This window comes from Cydia strobilella, chromosome 13 (assembly GCF_947568885.1).
Source record: "Cydia strobilella chromosome 13, ilCydStro3.1, whole genome shotgun sequence".
Classification (NCBI taxonomy): domain Eukaryota; kingdom Metazoa; phylum Arthropoda; class Insecta; order Lepidoptera; family Tortricidae; genus Cydia; species Cydia strobilella.
Genome location: NC_086053.1, coordinates 8,971,513 through 8,984,897, shown reverse-complemented (window position 1 = coordinate 8,984,897; position 13,385 = coordinate 8,971,513). Strand labels below are relative to the sequence as shown.

At 35.3% G+C, this 13,385-nt stretch overlaps 1 protein-coding gene across 1 annotated transcript; it reads left to right on the top strand.

Moving 5' to 3' along the window:
• The first annotated feature begins 8,316 nt into the window (after positions 1 to 8,316).
• Positions 8,317 to 13,022, top strand: LOC134746693 (uncharacterized). Its single transcript, XM_063681216.1, has 4 exons — positions 8,317 to 8,454; positions 8,944 to 9,252; positions 10,965 to 11,122; positions 11,506 to 13,022. The coding sequence occupies exons 1-3, from the start codon at positions 8,416 to 8,418 to the stop codon at positions 11,115 to 11,117; spliced, it is 501 nt and encodes a 166-aa protein (XP_063537286.1). The 5' UTR covers positions 8,317 to 8,415; the 3' UTR covers positions 11,118 to 11,122; positions 11,506 to 13,022.
• The last annotated feature ends 363 nt before the right edge of the window (positions 13,023 to 13,385 follow it).

Here is a 13,385-nt window from a genome sequence, read left to right as displayed (position 1 = left end):
AAGAGAAATTACAGGAAACTAAACTATAGTAAACTATAGTAAACTATAGTAAACTATAGTAAATGAAATATAGTACCTCTCAAGTAAGGCAACCGGCATTTTTACCTTATGTGAAAGGAATAACGGATAAGGTTGGCACAGTACTTGAGAGGTACTCTATAAAGACGGTATACACTCCTTTATCCAAAATTGCAGGAAACCTGAGGTCACCGAAGGACGTTATCCCGTTCCAGTCACCTGGCGTTTATAAGATCGATTGCAGTTGTGGTAGTTCCTACATCGGGGAAACGAAACGTACCATTGCGGAGCGAGTTAAGGAACATATCGCAGCTGTCAAGAACCGTCAGGTGAACAAGTCTGCTGTTGCTGAGCATTTACTAGAGTCAGGGCCAAACCACTGGATTGAGCTTCACAACCCTAGAATACTTTCTACAGATCGTGGGTTTTATAGTAGAAAAATCCGTGAAGCCATTGAAATCAAGAAACATAGAAATTTCAATCGAGACGAAGGTTTTAAGATCTCATCCACATGGAACCCAGTCATTAGTAAGTGTAAGCGAAACCAAATATCGAAAGTTGAAAAATCGAATATTGTGAGTGTTGTGTGTCGACCCGGTAACATCCCTAGTGCGCAAAACGTTCAAGTTAATAAACAAGACCAAGTGCGGGTAGTTCGAAAAACTCGCGCGCCTAGAAGATGTTAATGTCAACTTTAGCCAGTCTTCTCCGAGACCACGGGGACAACGCCGTCCTCGAAACGTCGGAGGTGGGTTTAATACTTATTTTACGCGATGAAGTCCCGTCGTTGTAAATAATAATGATTGTCATATTATCATTAGTCATAATTCTGAAACCGTTCTTTTCAGGATTTTCCTCCGGTTATCCTATAGATAGGTTAGGTTAGGTTTGTTTGGCAATCCTGAAAAGTTACGCGTTTCTGAGAAAACCAAATTATGACTAATGGGGCATTTCACGTCAAGCGGGCAGCAAAAAAATTGTTAGGTTCTGGATTTTGTTCATAGTTGGATTAATTGGACCTATATGTGAACTAAAAAATTTGGCATCATTACTTTTTTAATATATTGCTTCGTTACAAATTTATACGCATTTAAAAAAACTACAAAATTTGAGGAACGGATTTTTTAAAAATTATTATTGCAATTCTTTCAATGGATTTAATAATAACTAAATAGTGATTATTTGAGAATATTAGTTTATTTCCTTGAAAATTTATAAAAAAAGTTTTTTTTATCTTTTTTTCATATAACAAACCGGAAGTTAGTATTACATATCTTTTTTTTCCAACTTCGCATTTTTTTATATTTTTTATTTTTACACAATAATGTAGCTTATGGTGTACTAATGTCCTATAAAAAAAATTATAATGGCATCTCGATTGGTTTTGAAGATTCATGAAGTGATTCGAAAGTACTGCGCGACGCTCCGTACTGAGCGGTAGTTCTATGTGGCAGTCTTTAATGGCCAATTACGGGTTTTTTTAACTTTTGCGTAACGGAATTAAAGCAATAAACAATATTTCATCGGTTAAGATGTATAAAAGCAAATCATGTATTATTAAATCGTGCCTTGTAGCGCTATCTCTGATCAACCATATCTTGGCACTGAAAACAAAACGTTTATGTTTTAACAAAACGCTAGAGGTAACTTAACAACTATAGCTAGGTTTAGGCGGGGTATGTCACATGCTTAAGAGGTCACTTTCGAGTTAGGTCACGTTCTGAGGACGTCACTTTCTGTACGTTTTTCGAAGCGATTATTTCCGTAAATATTCACTTTATCAAAAATTGCTCGTTAGAGACCCGTATTTGTTTTTAAAGACCTATCCAACAACACCCCACACCATAGGGTTAAAACAAAAGATATTGTAGGGGAGGTACCCCAAAAAATGATTTTTTGTAATTTTTATTTTACCGTTTTGTCGCCATGATTGATTTATGTATCTAATCTATGCCAAATTGCAGCTTTGTAGCACTAACGACCACTGAGCAAAGCCGCGGACGGACAGACCGACGGACACTGTGATAAGGCTTCCTATAATTGACTACAGAACCCTAAAAAAACGACACGCGCTTGGACAGTTTTAAGTAACTATAGGTAAATATATTTTGTTTTACAAAAAATGGTGACAATAAATCACGGCATGAATAAGAAAATAAATTATGAGTAAGTAGGTAGTTATAAATATCCAACTCTGATAATGCATCAATGCAATTTGCCAAATACTCGTATTGTTTTACTAACAGAAACTATATCAATTTCGTTTTCATCACACTTGCTCCAAAAAGATCTTATTTCATGCAGGTGTACTGAAGGGTAAAGGCCTATATTGTTCCCGCGAGAGTTATGGATTGTGAGATTTTTTTTAAATTATGTCACTAATTCATACGAACCAAGTAGGTTTTTAGTAAAATAGTTTTCACCTCACTCGCTCGGAAAACCTCAGTTTATAGCGCGAAATCTGCGTGCAAAAGTCTATTTTATCCGCTAGCGTGCAAAAGTCATTTGAATTTCGAACACGATGAATATGTGTGCTTTTCTCTTGTTTATTTTGTTTGGATTTGAGTGTGTTATGTCTTAAATTTGATATGTTAAATAGAGGGCAAAATTAAATAAATTCAATTAGAATAGAATAGAATAGAAGATGCTTTATTCAAAAACGCTTAATTTAAACTTAACTAATGACGCTAACATAGATTGCTGGTTATAAAGCGTTCCTGAAATGGTCTCCACTCAGCTTCATGTCAAGGAACCTTTGAGGTCCCCGACGCTGGTCTTCCGTGAAAACCCCTGGAGAGCGCAACAAATACAACTTAAATATAATATAACAGCTATACAAATCAAATATATAAAAAAAAATATAATAATAATAATAAAAATATATAAATATAGTCTCCTTTACAGATTTTTTACTAACCGCACTAAATAATAAATGCCAAGTCGATGTCGTGTACACGGACTTCTCCAAGGCTTTTGATAAAATTAGTCACAGAATCTTATTGGAGAAGCTCTGGAGTGCCGGAATACATGGCGACTTGTTCCGATGGATCAAGTCATACATCACAAATCGCTCACAAGCCGTTTCGATCAAAGGTTTCATGTCAGATTTTCTTTACATTCCTTCAGGTGTCCCTCAAGGGTCGCATCTCGGTCCATTACTGTTTACACTTTATATAAATAATATTGGTGATGTACTTGGCAGCAGTCATCACCTGTTATATGCTGATGATGCAAAAAAAAATAAGATTATTAACACAGTCAATGATTGTTGCGAGCTTCAAGCCGATATTAATTCTCTGTCTGACTATTGTGAGAGTAATCAACTATTTCTTAATCCTGATAAGTGCAATATAATCACATATACACGTAACAAAAATCCAATAACATATAATTATATATTAAATAATCACCACATAATCAGGGTTGACAAAGTCCGTGACCTTGGGGTTTTAATAGATAATAAACTTACTTTTAATAATCACATAGATATCGTTGTTCAAAGGGCTTACAAACAACTTGGTTTTATATTAAGGGTTTGTAGGCCTTTTCAAAACGAAATGACATACATGATATTATACTACAGTTTAGTCAGATCAATCCTAGATTTTGCGTGTATCATTTGGAACCCTTTTTTTAAGTGTCATATCAATAGGATAGAACGTGTACAAAGGAAATTTCTCAAGTCTATCGACTTCCGTATGGGACGGAGTCGAAACTCATATAAAAATAGTCTTGTTCACTATGGATTGCTGACACTTGAAGATCGTCGAGCACAGTTTGATATAATGTTTCTCTACAAAATCATTAACAGGTTTATTGACTCCCCTCACTTCTTGGTACATTGTTATTTAAGATACCTCAACGCACTGCACGCCATAAGAAATTATTTTCTATTCCTTTCTCTCGTACAAGATATTGCTCAAATTCTTATTTCAACCGTTGTCTCAATTATTATAATATAAATGTATCCCACATTGATCTTTTTTCGTATAAAACCTGTGAAAGTTAAAAATGCTGCAAAATGTTAACACTTTTAGATGCAAACTCAAGAAGTTTATGTATTTACACCAACAATCACAGGAAACTTTGAGTCATGACACTAGTTGCATATAAATTGTCTCTCGTATTTATTTACCGTTCGTTTTTGTCTCTTTTGCTTTGCCATATTACTTCTTTTAATTTATAATTTTAAGTGTATGTTAGGATTACGTCTTATGTTGCGATAATACCATTTAGTTGAGGTTATACCGTGCTTGCAGTTGCAGGCAGTTTTAGTTTTGCCAGTAGCCGCTGGCGCTAGCAGCTGCAAGCTGGTTTTTGACAGATGGTATGGTCGCATTCATAATTATTAATTGTCTATGGATTTGTTTGTTTGTTTCTTGAATGTTTTTCTTTTTTTTTTCTTGTATACTTATTATTTTTTTATTTTTGTTTGTGCTCTTCATGTATATCTTTTTGGTTTGGTTAATATGTTTGTATATAATTAGGTATTCTTTGTGTGTAGCTTTGTAATGTTTTAATATGTATCTTTGTGTGTTATCTGTCGTGGCATCACCGAATGGGCCCTACGGAAGACCAGCGCTGGCTCTATAGCTAGCATTATGCTGAGTTGGGTCCATTTCGTGATGCACACTTGATGATCTCTTCTTTTCTTGCTGTTGTTGTCTGTACATGTTCGTACTTGTGTTGTGATCGTCACGAATAAATGTCTTTTATCTTTATCTTATCTTTAAAAAACAAATTATTACTCACTTCAAATCGAAATTGTAAACAATAACAAACTGTTTATTTAAGTAGGTATAATTAAACTTTTGTAACAACTTCTATAATTTAACATTGTAATAGGTAACTTATGCACAAATAATTTATAACTTTCCTTGTGTACCCCGTGTGGATGTATGTACGAGTAAGCAACCTGCCCGTGCATACATATACATGGATAAATGAATATAGATACACTTCAAGTTACTGATAAGTTTGTTAATTAATGATAACTTTGTTTTCCGCTTACTGCTCCTACACTAGCTACTTTAGATTAGAAATTATTTAATTAAGGTAGGGCACTCAAGGTCTATTAACACATTGCTTTTTATTACATCATTTTTGTATATGACTGTTTGTTGCCTAAATAAAAAAATAAAAAAAAACTACAGCTATACAAATTAAATATAATTTTAGCCAAATTACTAAAACTATTGATCCACACCAAAAATGTAAAAACTATTGACCACTACAGCAACAGTCATACCCCCCCAATTTGCATAACTAGTTCCACAACGAAGCCAGAAACACAGTACACAACAAGAATTAGCACAGACTTCTACGATTTTTCTGTACACTTAAAATGTATTTTTTGTAATTCACTTTGAACGAATTCACTTACAATGAGTTCCTAAGAGGAGGCGGTATATTGGTTCAATTGATATTGGTTCAATTCAATGGTTTATTGATAAAATACACATTTTACACGTCAAATTTACAAAGGTACATATACAGTTTTATATTATTAATACACATATTGCTATCAATTAGCTATACATATTAGAAAATTAGATATTTTTTATATTATATACTACATGTCCATTTATTATTTAATCATTGAATACTAGGTACTAAAAAAACTCATCAATCGAGTACAAAGCGTCTATTTCAAGTTTTGCTTTTATTTGTCGTACAAATGAATTATATTAATTAATTATAGCCTGTTTAATTTCCGGAGAGATTGTATTGTAAACCTTAGTACCAATGTAACTAGGTTTTTTTTAGCCTTAATGAGACTGCGTTTGAGGTAAGCTAAGCTCATGCCGCCGTCGAGTAATGGAGCCGTGCGTATCAGCGTTGGTACGGAAGAGATAAACGTGTTTTCTGACGCACTCAGCCAGTTCTAGGATATAAAGACTGGGTACAGTTAAGATTTTGTGATTCCTGAACAGGTCTTTTGCAGGATGATCCCAACTCACACCGGCGATAATACGCACTGCTCTTTTTTGGAGCCTGTATACTCTCTCGCGTTCCGCAGCCGAGCCCCAAAGGTCAATTCCATATACTAAAATAGAGTTAAAATAGCCATAATAGGCCTTTTTTACGTTAGTGGAACTGAGGCATGGCCGCAGTCTGCTAAGAGCAAAGCAAGCAGAGGACAGTCTTTGACATAAGTTATCAATATGGGGTGCCCATTTCAATCCAGCATCAAAGGTTAGCCCTAGATATTTTACCTGGTCAACTTGAGGCACAGGTTGGCCATTGCACATAATATTTAATGAGTAATCACTTGAGAAACGCAGACTAAACTGAATGATGTGTGTTTTCTCCACATTTAGTACCAAACCATTAGCAGAAAACCATGATGATGATGATGATGATGATGATGATATTATTTATTAATTTTTTCTTGCATCTCGCATTTTCCTCGCTGTAGTGAGGTGAAAAGTTATGTGTTCCGTACGGCTGAAAAATTATTTGGCGTCTCGTGTCTTGAAAGCCTCGCTACGTTCAGGAATCTATCTTTGAAATTATCTTTGAATTTTAGATTCCTTCGCTCGCTCAGCTTTCAATTTCAACACTCACGCCAAATAACCACTTTGCAGAATTGCATAACAAATAACTATAACGGAGTATAAGGGAGTTTTACTTTTAAAATACTGACGTTTATAATTTGATATTCTTGTTTATGTTTGAAAATATTTAATTTGATTAATTTAATAGCCTTTTAAAATATTTTTACACAATTTTCAATCGTGGCTGAAAGTCGAAGGTCTGTGCCTTCGATGCCTAACCTGCAGGGGGGGGACACTTAGAAATGTAGTAAAGATGGAGGCGAAGTCTATTAATAGCTAAGATGAAATTAAGAACGGATAGAAAGCATTTCACTGACTTGTGTGAATTTATTAATTGCGAAAATAAACTGTAGGTAATAGGTATATTGGATAATATTTTTTGGGCATCTGAATCAACTAAAACGGACAAAACTGGAGATCAAAGCTTCAACCGTTACTCAGTAATAACATTGTTTTACGTAAGTTTTTCCATAAAGTATTTTACGACTCGTCTAGCTTCTTTCCTTGCATTTAAAGTATTTAAACAATTGATAACGTCATTTAATTGTAAAGACTGCCTCGCCTGTCCCTAATTGTTTAAGATTCCATTGTCAACAAACACGGCTCACGATTCGTATGTTATCATTGTTCGGAGGAAGGTATTCGAGCGACATAACACGCAAAATGAAAGCATTTCTGTACTAACTTGTTTACAGGAAGACGAGTACAGCACTGTTTGCTCTCGGCTCATGTCCGCATAGGGCTGACAATCAGAACACCGTAAATTACTTAATGTTTAAACAAGATAACTAAAAGTTATTACACAGGTTATGAGTATGAGTATGAGTAGGTAGCCACGCAACACGATGTTTTTTTAGGGTTCCGTACCCAAAGGGTAAAAACGGGACCGTATTACTAAGACTCCGCTGTTCGTCTGTCTGTCACCAGGCCGTATCTCATGAACCGTGATAGCTAGACAGTTGAAATTTTCACAGATGATGTATTTCTGTTGCCGCTATAACAACAAATACTAAAAAGTACGGAACCCTCGGTGCGCGAGTCCGACTCGCACTTGTTGTTCTAAAAACAAAAATATTATTTTACAAATAGATAAATATGAATTTACTTTTTTACCTTCAATGATTTGGTCCGTCAGTATCTACAAAACTGAATTATTTTATTTTATACTATATTTACCTATTTAAATAAAGCTTAAGCATAGGCAAACAATACAACAGTATATTTTGTTCGTTCAAAACGTTTCAATTCATCTGTTATCCCGAAAGGAGACCAAAGTTTCTATAAATTGGTGCCATTTTTAGCCTAGTATTTGAAGGGGAAAATGCGAGCAACGTTGAATTATAACTATGTACTATGTACTCACACCAGAATTCAATGAATATTTAATGAAGGTACCCAACCAATTTCCATTCCGAAAACAATTCGGCGAGTCAATCAATAAGTGAATGTCGAAAACAAATATTGTACTGAAATGTATACTGATCTGTTTACTCTCGTGATAATTTTGATTGGAAATATGCCTCGTGTAAATTATGGCTGTAACCTTGTCTGTTATTTGTACAAACCGACCGTTCAGTAAGGCGTTTTATTTGCAGCAGAATTTATCAGAACCTAAATTATTAATTTTCTCGTTAGCGTCAACTGTGTAAATGGTGATTAAAGAGAAAACTCCATTAATTTTAATCCCACGCTAGACCGACAATACCGACATCCCTACAGATTAATTAGCATAACTCCTTTAATATGGAAACAGTATATAATGTAGAGCCGCTGAAAATCAGCCACAGTGGAGTAATTGGCAAGGAATATCTGCATAGTCCAAAGCACCGAACGGAAAATCATGTTGAAAATTCCACTATTTGTACTGGTCACGATTGTGGTAAGTTTTGTTTGAATAATATGGAATCTTACCAAGGTTTTGAGATCGCCTCTTCCCAGATTAAAATATCAACTTCAACTTCAAAAATCGTTTTTTTTATGTAGGCTTAATAATAAATTAATAAGCACTTTTGACATGTCATACAAAATATAAGTAAAAATTACAATCATTAATAATAATAAAAAAAGAACAACTATCTTGTAATAGTACCTACCTAACTAAAACTGCAATCACGGGAAGAAAATATGATCATCCTATCTTATATTTTGTATAAATCTAGTGTAACACATATTTAGGTACCGTTATAATTGTAGATACACCTAACTTACAGAAGGTATACGATATAATCAAACTACACCTATAAAGATAAGGTTAATTTCTAGGACAATAAAAACCCTTTTTTTCCATACACACCTCTATTACACTATAGTAATAAACATTATTTATAAAAATATGTACCTACTTACATATATATTAATATATTTTCAGGCTACCCTCAACCTTTCTCTAGCACAGAGTCAAAACGATACCAGCTCCAGTGGCCAACAGCATAGTTTCTTCGGTATACCCATTCCACATTTCCCAATGCCTCAATTCCAAATACCCTCTTTCCAATTCCCCCCATTTCAATTCCCAGGTATCAGAGAACAAGAAGCCGGGGGCCCACCCGCTGATGCTACTGATTCATCTGCAGACCATGCTTCCTCAGAACAACATGAACAAGATCACCAGGACAGATTTTTCTTCCACCTTTTCCACCCGGCTTCGACATTAGTGTCTTGTAACTATACCACGCAGGCAAGTTATTTATCTCATAAATTTCTAGACGAAACGAATTATAGTGTTAACAGACGGCCGCACCGGACCGCGACCTTAATGCGATCGTGTGGTAGGTGGTCCGCCGTACAGGACGCAATTATAAGTGAGAGCGAGAAAGAGTTATTTTGACTGCACCAAGGTCGCGGTCCGGTGCGGCCGTCTGTAAATACTATTACAACGGGGCTATAGGATAAGGATAAAGCGCTTTTACATTACCCGCCGGGTAGAATCCGATACTGATCGCATAATATGTCATGTGCCAGTCCAGTATTGATTTGTCTTTATTTTTTCACTCGGATATTACAACGAATCGCCTGCCATAGACATTACAGGCCAATGATGAAGTTCAACACTGCCGTCACGGAGGTCTAAGCCTTGGTTAGGTAAGTGCTGCCAGCATCCCACAAGTAAAACAATAAATGCGCGGATGAACGGGAGGTGGGAGCCTATTCTCGCTAATTGAAATCACGTTAGTTTTTCAAAATTTTCAGCCATCGGTTCTCTCATTTACCACTTTTTAAGGTCTCTGCCCACTACACCGTATCACATCATGAACGTAGTAGGATCGTGTCAGGCAAAAAAAATATTCTTTGTATCTAAAAAGTATAAGACTAGGTATGCCCACTAGCCCGTTTCATCACCGACCACTGCGACGGGCTATAACCGCGAAAATCGAAGTTCGCAAATTGCGGGCATTTTTCTCTTTCACTCTAATTACGCCTTCATTGGAGTAAATGAGAAAGATCCCCGCAATTTGCGAACTTCGGTTTTCGCAGTAGCCCCTCAGCACCGTGCCATGCACAAACCGTCAAAGATTGTCGTCGAGAATATTTTGCGGTAACTACGGTCACTAAACACGTTACAGACGTAGTGCAGATGTTTTTCCATCGTGTTTTCTCGGAAACTTTCGTATTTGTCATGCTACTTCAGTCAACCTCAGAACTTTTTGTACAGAGACCGACTGAAATAGCAAGTCACGTTCGTACGTTTCCGTAAAAATACGAAGGAAAATAATTATGCACTACATCTTGACGACCGGTCTGGCCTAGTGGGTAGTGACCCTGCTTGTGAAGCCGATGGTCCTGGGTTCGAATCCCGGCATACATAGATCAGCTATACGCGTGCGCCCGTGAGGGACAGAACATACGCAATGCGACAATATGATTGGTCGAGTAGATTTGTAGCCCACCATAAACCACACTAAATTTACGGTGGGGAATAAAAAAAAATGTGAGACTGTGGCAAGGACAACAATAACAGCGCTTTCTCTGCTACTCCCTCTGAAAGATACATAAGACTATCCCGGTCGGTCATTTCCCCCCACCCCTCATGACCGATCCAGTTATACTAGATTCATGAATCCCGGTGAGGGCATTTATTTGTGTGATGAGCACAGATATTTGTTCCTGAGTCATGGTGGTTTTCTATTTATTTAAGTATTTATATTATATATATCGTTGTCTGAGTACCCACAACAGAAGCCTTCTTGAGCTTACCGTGGGGCTTAGTCAATTTGTGTAAAAATATCCTATAATATTTATTTATTTATTTATCTGTAGGTATGTACGGTTATGAAACAATGTTGACACTAGTTCTAGTGGGCGTGGTAGCCCGTGTCGCGTTTCATTCCGTGCCTGATACATACATGGTATGATACGGTGTAATGGGTCAAGTAAGTTTTCTCCCCGCAGGGCGGCGCCCGTTGCGCCAGCTGCACCACCGCGTTGACCTGCGGCTCCGCTAACGTCGGCCGTCTTCAGGCCTGCCGCGGCTTTTTCCCCTACTGCAACCTCGGCCGGTGCTCTTTCTTCCCTGGAGAAGTTTGTACCAACTCCACTGGTTAAATCAGGTACATTACCTATCCCTACTAATATTATACATGAACTCTATCCCCCTTATTCATAAAACTTTACGAGCCTGAATTAGTTAAATTATGTTTATCCATCTCTTACAAATACATAAGTCAAAATGACAGATAAAGACAAACGATTCATAGCTAATGCGTTTATAAATAACGCCATATATATATATAATATAAAGTAACTCTGTCTGTCTGTTACATCTTCACGCTTAAACTACTGAACCGATATATAGATAAAATTTGCTATGGACATCTTTGACCCGGGGAGGGCACATAATTAAATTGTTATTATCAGTGAAATTGTACGCGATATTAACGTAAGATTTTAGATTAAGTAGAAAGAAATTGATCAACACATTTTTCTTTTTCAGAACCTGGTACTGAACCTCATAATCGATGATAATTTCAACGACATTTCGTAGATGTAATTAGAATTAATAGGGAGTAAATTATTTTAATAAATTAGCGAGATATATACTTAATTTTTTTTTTTCAAAATAAATCAGGTTTATTTTTATAATGAAATAATACAACATCTTGGCATGGTTGTCTATATTTATTTACAATAAACACGACAGTAAAATTGAATACTTATTATAAATTTATTTTAAAAGTATTAGTGATACAATTACCTCATCCTCATACCTACTATTCAGGAGAAAGTACTACCCTACAGTAAAATATTATGATTTTAAGTTATTATCGTTCTTATGGTCACATTCGTTCGTATTATTGTCAAAAATTTTAGCCAAGAAACATTACAAGAACATGTAAATGTTTATAGTAAATATTATTGAAGATTTTCTATAGGTAAGTTCTGAAATCACGCGAAGAAATCCTTTCTCTTATCACAGGCTCCAGTTTTACTAATAAAGAAAAGGAAAGATACGAATTCCTTTTTTAAGCATTTGTATTAATAATCCAGTAACTTTGTCGCCTGAAAGTACGGGGTTTTTTCGTCAAATCAGGTACTTCTGATTTTTTACTGACTTGTTTATGATGTTGGTTCAATGAATAATCCAAGTTTGTGACCTCGAGCGCCGAACGCAACTTTGCCAGAAAACGAAAAAGCCGCCAAAATTTCGTTTTATTTTTTTAGATTTGGGCGGTCCTTTAGGGTTAAAAGACTAGTTTTTGATAGTACCTCCTCAAGACGTTTTTATAGTAATTTAGGGAAGTCGTTTTTAAAATAGTAGAAACAAGTCTGCAAAAAATCAGAACTACCGGATTTGACGCAAACGATAAATGTATAAAGTTACTGTATTACCTATAATTACAACGGCAACGTATCTTACATCTTTATTAGTAGAAAATTTCCATTGAATCCCAAATCTCTTATACCCTATTATAAAAAGCAAATTATGTTCTATATTTATTTGTCAAACACAGCTAGTCTAGTAGTCTCAGTAACAAAAGTAAGACTTTAAACAACCAAGGAAGGATATGTTGGTTTAAAAATCGTTTTACAATCTTGATAATCTTGATATCGATTAGCGATAAGGGATCAAAAAGCTCTTTAATTAACATTGTTATTATATAACAAATGCACGAAGACACCAGACAGTAAATAGTACCTTATAGCTATGACTTTTGTTTAAGAAACTACGTATTTGTTATATTGTCAAGACTATCATGTTTTTTACGTTTTTTTATCAATTCTTGTATTGTGATTGACAACATAAACTTATTTCATTACTTTCATTAGCTAAACTATATCTGTCACAGGTTAATCTGGCCAAAGTCGTTTTGTAAAAATGTCCGATATATTCTAAGTATCACTAGCCTATTTAAAACTTATATTCATGCTAAATTAGTTCATTGTCACAACAACATTTAACATCAATACATTAATAGTGTATCATTTAGATTAAATTTATTGTCTATACTATATCCCGTATCCTTTGTTCCTGCGATGTATAAAAACTATGAAGCGGTGGTAATAATAATACAAACAAATCTTGAAACATTATTTTAGTTATAAAAGGATTGGTAACGCAACATTATTGATAAAGCAGAACCGTTGAGAGAACTTACAGGAAAAAAGTAATTAATTTATTCATCATCTAGTAAGTATAATATAATTGATCTAACTGGTTCCCATCAATTAATTGAGTCCATTGGTACAATATTACGTGGAAAAGTTACCCTTAGTTGTTTTAGGTTTTCCAGCTTGAGCATGAGGCGCGTCTGCCATAACGGATATTTTCAACAATCTACATACACTAAACAACGGAAAGAATATCAGGATGAA